Consider the following 9,306-nt stretch of genomic DNA (forward strand, 5'->3'; position numbering starts at 1 on the left):
CATTTAAGCATAAGTCTTTAAATCAAAATGTATTTGAATGCATGTTTCCCATTATCTTAATCAGGTGTGTCCAAAGTGTAGACTGGTTCTGTATATTGTGTTATAGAATTGTTCACATTCACACAATGGGCTGTTACTACCTGGTTTAACAGCTTGAAAGTTGTATGTGTGGGTGGTAAGTGGTTTGTTTAATTATTTCTACAATAATTTAATAAATTCAATGCACCAAATTCCAGTATAATGTCTATTGTGATTGATGCGATATTTTCTAATTGTCGTGATTACGATTATTATGTGTTGTGTTTTTTCCATGATTAGGAAAACATATAATAAAGATAGAGCAGTGTTATAAGAAGACATAAGCATTATCTGTTAATGTAAAATCATTAACCATCTTTAAAAAAAAATCTTCAAGATATTTGGTTAATTTTGAGTTTAATTCCGCCGTCTCTACGGGAATTACACTTTTTCTATTCAAACCAAATTAGCTCAAGTGCTGCCACGCGGTGGCGGCATTCGACATGACAAGCCACGGCCACCAAATACAGCACATGCGCAGTCTTAATAAGGAAATGACGTCGGCGGAGAAGCATTCGGCTCTGCTCTCCTGGCACTGAATGCACTTGAATCGCAGGACCCAAGGCTGGAGCAGTGACTGCTGATCGGTGTCATGATCGAAAGGCTGTAGGATTTACGGGGGACGCTAGCTAACGCCGTGAGGTGAGTCGTGTTCCCTTCCGTTTACGAAGATCAATGTGTCATTTATAGATCGAAACAGAGGTCTGCGATGTAAGAAGCACTAGATAGCTAAGGCTAGCAATGTAACGTTAACGTTATAACCAGGAAACAGTACTCAAATCCCTAACACAACGGGGCGCTACGTGGGGGGTCATTTTTAGCTATCAACACGTGCTGTCCTCTTGCTTGGACAGGGTAATAAGTTTAGTTTCCTAGTGTGTTCGGCAACTGTCAAGTCAGCTATAAATACGGCTTTCCAACTAACGGTATCCGTCAGAGTAAATTCCTTATATAGTTCGTCCTTTTCCAGTGGACCTATATGGCTGACAGTAGTGTCTGTAGCATTGACGACTGTTCATCTTAAATTTTGGTATCTAATGGTGCCTAATGGACCGACTAGGCTATTAACCAGTTGTTAGCAAGCTAGCTACAAGTTATGTTCTGAGTATGCAGTTGCCAGCAAGATACAGAATTGCTAAATTTATGAATAAGAAATATAGGCTGGCTAAGTTAGTCAGTCATCCATTAGGATATATTTAGGGTTGCTAACAACAGTTGAAAAATATTGTTCATCTTAAATTGAGCAAAAAAAAAAAAAAAAAATCACTTAAACATCATTCTTATAATATTGCTTGCTAGCCATGTACATACTCCGAACTGTACACACGGTTCTACCTCAGGTTACTGTTAAAAGATTCAAATACTATCGCGCGAACTAAACTATCAGTGGTGTATTTTACCTACTCACTGTGGTGGTTTGTCACTATGACTTCCCTGCTTAGTTTTCACCCTAACACCAAAACCTGTAGTCAGTTTTTTCACTAGCTACTAGCGAGTCTCTTGCAACAAAATTAATGGAGAGTGGGCAGCTAGTTAGTAATCCCGCAGCAAGATGTCCCTTTTTGACCTGGGTCACAAGATGAGCGTTGACAACTGGGAGCGGGCCAATGGATACCAGATTTGGCAGCTGAAAACGAGACGGGGGGTGTGACAGCAGGTGATAATGAATATGTCACAGCCTCCAACCTCATTCCTGGAGAGCGGGATAAGGTTACAGGACGTTCTCAAGGACTTCCCTTTTACCAGATCCCACCCTCTAACTGCTCCACAGTCAGCCTCACCTACCCTAAAACCCAAGACTCAATCATTGTGTAAATTAGTAAATTAAACTGACCCTAAGACAGTGTTTGTTGTTATTGAACGGAGAGAAGAAAAACTTTACTGCACTATTCCAGGTGAATTAAAACTAGCTGAAGCATTAATTATTTCAGGGCAGCAATTCAAAATTTCACATATTGAATGTGTTAATGGGATGACAAAAAACAGCACCTTGGGTGTTTAGGCGTATGGGAATATGAGTGGGTGGAGCACTCCATCACTAAGAACCAGTCCAGGTTCATCTTACCCAAATCTAGACCTAACCCAAATCATTATGTCCAATAAATCTGATATTGATCCAGGGGTGGGGGGGTCTATGCCCCAAACAGGATGGTGGATGCAATTGAGGACGAGATGGCCTTCTACTCTAAGGCTGAGAGGTACTGGCAGGAAATCCCCCCCACGGTGGACGGAATGCTGGGAGGTTACGGCAGCATCTCCAGCATCGACATTAACGGTTCCAAGAAGTTCCTTCAGAAGTTCCTGGGGGTGAGCAACACAAACCAACTTACAGAATAATACAGAATTATACATTGCACATGCACGCACACACACAGACAGGGACAAGCAGGGACAGAGAAACGCAGGCAGATGTGAAAGTGTTGTTATTGTTACTTGCTCATCCATTATTTACAGAACTCACAGGTTATCAAACACCTATAGAGCTGGTTATTTACTGATGGTAAATATGAAGGGTAGATATGAATATGAAGGGTATTTAAATGAGTCGCCTATAGAATAACCTTTTCTTTTCAAATGATATTTTAGCTGTTGTTTTCCACATACTGAATAAGATGTGGTCTTTCTCTGAGTCACTGCACTCGTGTTTCTGCCTTACCACTATGAGAAATAGTACCAGAGATTGGTGCATAAAAATTATATATGATGGGAAGACCCCACCCCTCTCTCCTGTCACCCACTAAGGAGGGCAAAGGGAAGACAGGTACCGGGTGTGCGCTAGACTGCGGGGCAGGCATCGGTCGCATCACCAAGCGCCTGCTCCTCCCACTCTTCCGCACGGTGGACATGGTGGACGTAACAAAGGAGTTCCTGGACAAGGCCAAGTCCTACCTGGGCGAGGAAGGCAAGAGGGTGGAAAACTACTTCTGCTGTGGCCTGCAGGACTTCAACCCGGAACCCAGCCGTTACGACATCATCTGGATCCAGTGGGTCATCGGTGAGTCACACAGCTCGGTCCCGTCGGCCACGCCGACCTACCTGCTCTCTCAGGCAGCGCCGCACTTCTAATCAGGAGATCGCACTCCCTGCTCTGTGGTCAGGGCCAAGAATCCAGTCAATCACAGAACGAGCAGCTGCTGGTCTGTGTGTGACCGGACTGCATTGTATTGAATTATGTTAACTCCCTACAGGTCACCTGACGGATGATCACCTGGTGGAGTTCCTGCGGCGCTGCCGCGGCGGACTCCGCCCGGACGGCCTCATCGTGATGAAGGACAATGTGGCGTACGAGGGCGTGGTGCTGGACGAGGTGGACAGCAGTGTGTGCCGAGACCTGCCTTTGGTCCGGGAGCTGGTGCAGCAGGCAGGGCTGCAGATCGTCTGTGAGGAGCGCCAGGAGAACTTCCCCGAGGAGATCTACCAGGTCCACACCCTGGCGCTGAGATAGGACAGACTGAGGGAGGGAGGGAGAGAGAGGGAGGGAGAAAGAGAAGACAGAGTGGTGAGGACATTACCAGGTCCAAACCTTGGTTCTCAGATAGGATGGCATGAGAGAGGGAGGGACGTGGGAAGAGGTGTTGCAGGACACTGGGACTGTTTAACAGCATTGACTGTCAGAGAGTGTCTGCCCAGCCAACTCTGTGTGTGCGTGTATCTGTGTGTCTGTTGTGTATGTATGTTCATGTGTGTTTGTGTGCTTCAGGTTAGTGCGCCTGTGCATGAGCACTTCCCTGTGTGTGTGAGAGCGATGAGGCCCAAGGTTCATATATGCTGCAGCAGCAGGGACCTCTCATGCCAAACTTTTCATGAACCGTGTCCAACCGTTCTTCCTCATAACAGCAACAAACAGCTTGCTTTCTGGGTCATTATGACAGATCAGTGCTGGCTGACGGTGTTCATTTGGGAAAGAATGACAATCCCTCAGCTGTCTGGAATCCTCGTGCCTGCTGAACATGGGGGAACCAGTGGGATTAAAAGTGTGTACTGTATTTGTGGATCGTACATGCCACTAGAATCCACATACCAAATGATCTCTGTAACTCCTGTCTGCTGGTCAATAATGTACCACCTCAGCATGTGGTTTCCCTTTGGTCTTGACAGAGATGCTGAAAACAGAGTTATCTTACATTTGTATGGCGTGAATAGGTTTCAGGGGGTTGCTTTAAAATAACTTATCGGTGGTTGTGTTTGTGATACAGAAACTTTTACGATGACATGTTTGCTAGCCGGTTTTCTTCAGTTTGGCTACTGAATGTAAAATTAATCTTAACATAAACACACACCAATGTTGTCTTCTGATTTCTGTGACTTATTTTGTGAGAACTACCCACACTGCATTCTCCTGCCCTTCATCTACAGCTTAACAGCTCGAGTCCCTTGTTGCTGTCAAGATGGATGATTTTCAGCACCACTGATTGACTGTCAGACAACTTTCAGACATAGTTGTATTCAGTTCCCTTTCAATTCACTTAAAGCAAGAAATTAATTGTAATTAGGACGATTTTCAATTCATCAATCTATCATTTTCTATCAGAATTTTCAGTTGAATTTCAGTTAATTCCCTTAAGTGACTGAACTGTAATAGAATTGACCCCACCTCCGCTTTCAGGTTATCAAGCAACGATGAAAAACATAAGCATATCCATGAGTATCTCCAGTTGCTAGGTAACAAAAAAATGACTACCCAGGAAAAGGAGAGGAAGTGTACAGTACAACTGCCAACACAGTTGAAGTGCTCTCAAGTGAGTTATATTTCAAATAAATAATGGCAAAATAGCAGATGAACCCAGGCTGTTTCCTGTTTACAATAAAGCTCACTGGGGATTGCTTCATCGATGTGCAGATGTTCCTCCAGACTTTTTTCCCCATTCAGTAAGTCTGAAAAGGTAACACGGATTTCTGCAGGGCTTCTGCTAGTGCTTGGTTGGTGATCCTCACCAATGGCTTGGTCTCGCCCCCTTGTTGAGGCTGGTGCTCAGAGCATGGTGTGGCTTGAAGTGGTTCCCCTTTATCTTAGGACTGCATCATTTAGTTATGTAGTAAATACATGTGTATTTTTGTGTAGTTTTTATTTTTATTTGCGTTTGTATTTATTTTCTTCACTTCCGTGGGAAAATTCTTTATAGAGCCTAACTTTCAGGTGGTCCTGCTCAGTTCCGGGAGTCCCCTGGCAGGTAGTAACAGGAAGTATGGCCAGGAAAGCGTTAAACCACCACTCCAGGATCAAAGCTTGAGTCACTGATCTAGGTTTATTTTATATGTGTGTAGAGGTACCTGTATATAACTACATTGTGCCAAGGTCTCTACACAATAAATCCTGTATAATAAGGTGTATTACACACTTACTACACAATTACACATGCACAGGGTCCCTAAGGCTTAGTCTTGCCAGTCTTTACAAAAGCTACCCTTTCTGGCATTTAAATTGGGAATTGCATTTTCTCCTTTTAAGACATCATTTCTGACTGACCTTTAAATGCTGAGCTTGAAAGGCTAGACTTTACACCTACCACCCCACCACACCCCCCAATTTACATAAAAAGAAGACTAAAAGAAGGTATGCATTCATGTTTATTTATTGAATTCTTATATATATTTGCTATTTTGGTTACAGAGGGTGGAATGCGGTGCAGGTGAGAGAGACACAATGTACATCTACACAGGTTTAACATTGGAAGTGGATAAATCTATCAGGCCCTTTTATTTGCATAGGTTCAACGTCACACTAACAATGCAAGAAAGCAAAGCAAAAATGGTGGTATCTACTTTCAACGCAACAACTCGGGTGAGGTTTCCACCAAGGAACATGTACACACATAACATATACATAAATAAAAGACTGTGTGTGTCAGAAATGATTCACAATACTTTGCACTTCAGAGGCAGAAAGATAAAAACTCATTAAGCGCAGTGTGTAAAAATTACAATCACAATTCATTAGACAGCAGCGATGGCCCCAGGGACAGAGAATCGTCCTTTAAACTGGTGACTGTTTGTTTCAGATTGTTTTTAGTGGTTCCTTCCATTTTAAGTGATGACTGCTCATCAGCGGCTGATTTGTTTTCCACTTTGCCTAATGTTGTGAGTCTTCATGCGCTCCACATCATACTATTCTAATTTTAAGAAACTGGGTTAAATCATTATGACCTTAAAACGGAAAGGAGATTGGTTTAACTTGTAATCAAAAATAACTTTTTGTTAAAAACTGCATCAGCTACACACCTCCACATGAGCTAATTTCAGTTATCGGTTTTACCCATCTCCAATAAAAGAAGACTGGTTCAACTTATAATTGAAATGAGTTCATGTAGAGGTGTGCATGGGACACAGTCACATTAGATGCAGTTGAGTTAAAATGCAATCAACTGCTAATGTGTGACACTTCATTAAATTTGCCATGTTAAATGTGCAAATCAATCAAAAAGAGGTTCAGAAGGGTTATTACATAACGAGTCTCTGATTTGCTCATTTATAGCTCACTACAGTGGTGTTAGTAATACAACGTGTTGTCTTGATGGAAAGTAGCACAAGGTGTTCTTGGCTTTTTCTCCCCTTTCTAATTTTTCAAACCGACTTTGAAATTGGCAACTGACCACAGCGCACTCGACTTGCTGGGCCTCCCACACCCACAAAGGAAGCACTGCAGTGAGGCGTGGGCCATTCTGAAGCACTAACCCACAGGCAGTAGGCAAGCCACTAGAAGGCGCCAGTAAAGCGGTTAATCACAAAGGAATCCTGGCATACTTAAGTCCACCCTGACCCAGCAGATCGAAGCCAATCGTGCAGTACTACTATGGACTTACGGTCATAGTAACGTAATGACAGATACCCAATGAGGTATAAATTAACAAGTGATGTTGTCACACAGTCGATTTCCGAGTGGGAAAAGGAACAAAAACTCACAACTGGGTCAGACAAAATGGAGAGGGAGGGATTTTAAACGGTGCGTGAGTGAAGTGCATGGCTGAAGTTCATGTATCTGTGGTAAATTCACATGGAGTTTGGCTCCTGCAACAAAAAGTCCAGAAAGCTAAGGAATACATCTATGTTAAAATATTATCACGTTACAACACGTATAAATCACTGCCACTTTAACATGCATATTGTCACACAGCTACATATTGGAGACTTATATTGCAGAATGACATACAGGGTAAAACATACTCAGAAAACCATGAATAAAAGCGGCAATATATCCTGGTGCATTTAGTAATACATATCACAAAAATGACAATAAATATTCCTGACATTCTGGATCCATAGATATATTGAAATGCTGTTTTTCATTTTTAGAAATATATGCAGGGGCTCTTGTGTAGCTCAGTGGTTAAGGCACTTGCCTTGAGCTCAAGCAATGATGTTTGATGATGTCAGTGAAGCTGTGCCCATCCTCCAACAGGCACTTGGTTCACTTCGGGGGGGCTGGGGGGACTTGCAGGGGGAAGAACAGTTGCAGCTAGCATGTGAGTCAACAGGAGGATTGCATTCACTGTGCCCCAGTGCCCCTGCACAAGCACAGTGGTTGCTGCGGTGAAATGAGCCTAGTGTATCCTATCGGGCATTCCAAAGAGGGCTCCAAAATGGGGAGAGAGGCATTAGAAAAAGAAGCACATGCAGTTATTTCACTGGCTGCACTGCGGTTAAAGAGAGTCAAAACGCAGGGCTGAGCAGCACCTGAAGGGCTGAATTCAAATGGGTGGGTTCTGACTATACAGACAGACACAATTAAAAAAATAGCAAGATCCACAATGAAATTCTCTGTCGTTTAATAGAGGACAGTACAGCATGCTGTATCCTTGAAAGGTGCTACTATATGGCAGTGTCACACAACAGCTATTTTGTGTGCCAACACAGAAAGAGGTCCAGCACAGATTTCAGTAGGTAAGACACTACAGTGCTTTTATGCATTAGGCACCCAATACACTGAAAAAAGGGAGAAAACACTACAAGTAATGAAGGCTGTTAAAAAGACTTCTTTGAGTACATAAACTTTTAACTTTTATAGGTTTCTTTGATCAATCTGAAATGGCCATAAAGCTATTTCAGGCCTGTGCAAAATAACAGCAACAGAAGAGTGAGGCTTCATGAACCCCCAAAATGGGTGGAGCTATAATGCTTACTCAGCAGGTCACTGATCTGAACCAATAACTGTGTCTCTTGATCAGTTAGTTTCTGCAATCAAAAAATTTTAATCTTCTGAACAACAGACCGGGTTTATAATTACTGATCTTCACCAAAGTGCATCTACTTTTGAGAAGTGCAACACCCACATTATAAGCTAAACATCATACTTTTTGACATTTTTTATTTACATATTTAAATATGATCCTTTTTTAAGATGTTTACATGTGTGAATTTTCTTAGATTTTCTCAATTACATGTAATGCTGCACAATAGCAGCAATTTTCACAGTCTGACATAACAAAAAAATCTTAAAAACATAAAAACATTTTTTAACATCATTTACAACTAAGAATTAACTTATGGTATTGTTGAATATTACGTAACATTATTGTCAATGCAATCTTTCTTCTCGCAATTGCAAAGTCAAATTCTTCCAGTTTGCACTTTCCCTTATTTTCCTCATTGACATATTTAAAATATATATATATATATATATATATGAAAATTTAACTGCCAAATTAATTTTAAAAATCTTTCACTTTTGATAGTACAGGCTTCTGCGCAAAAAAAAATGCTTTTGGCCTGCCATCTAGCTGGTAGCTGTGTACATCACACTGTATTACACTTAACTGATCATGCTGTGCAGCACAACTGTATGTCCAAATGAGAGATGGCATAGATTTTTTTTTTTCATCCAAGCTTCTGAACTGCAGTTAATGACCAACAGTTGCTGCCAGTTGGAAACACGATAAAGAAAACGATGGGGTGACAAAGCTCCACCAACCACGGGGCTCACGCAGACTCGCTCTCCATCACTACAAAATGGCACACTGCTGGACTGACAGCAGACGCTCACCGATTTGAAAACACACATCACTACTACCATCAGCATCATTCCTCAGTATTTAAGAGTTGACAATGAAAAACTGTTATATCTTTACTATGTTAGCATACAGTTTGAGTATAGATTCACAAACACCCCCCCCCCCCCCAGCATGCACGGTAAGTACACTTGAATTTCTCCGGAAACGGAGCGAATTGGAAATGTGATAGTTATTGGGGGGGGGTCAGGGAAGATTGAGGAGGCCGGCAAATCCAGGTGAGTGG

At 42.2% G+C, this 9,306-nt stretch overlaps 1 protein-coding gene across 1 annotated transcript; it reads left to right on the forward strand.

The window, feature by feature from the left end:
• The first annotated feature begins 608 nt into the window (after positions 1 to 608).
• On the forward strand, positions 609 to 4,577 carry ntmt1 (N-terminal Xaa-Pro-Lys N-methyltransferase 1). Its single transcript, XM_036529272.1, has 4 exons — positions 609 to 720; positions 2,226 to 2,385; positions 2,821 to 3,073; positions 3,267 to 4,577. Exons 2-4 carry the CDS (start codon positions 2,227 to 2,229, stop codon positions 3,521 to 3,523), a joined length of 669 nt encoding a protein of 222 aa, XP_036385165.1. The 5' UTR covers positions 609 to 720; position 2,226; the 3' UTR covers positions 3,524 to 4,577.
• The last annotated feature ends 4,729 nt before the right edge of the window (positions 4,578 to 9,306 follow it).

Source organism: Megalops cyprinoides, chromosome 5, assembly GCF_013368585.1.
Source record: "Megalops cyprinoides isolate fMegCyp1 chromosome 5, fMegCyp1.pri, whole genome shotgun sequence".
NCBI lineage: Eukaryota > Metazoa > Chordata > Actinopteri > Elopiformes > Megalopidae > Megalops > Megalops cyprinoides.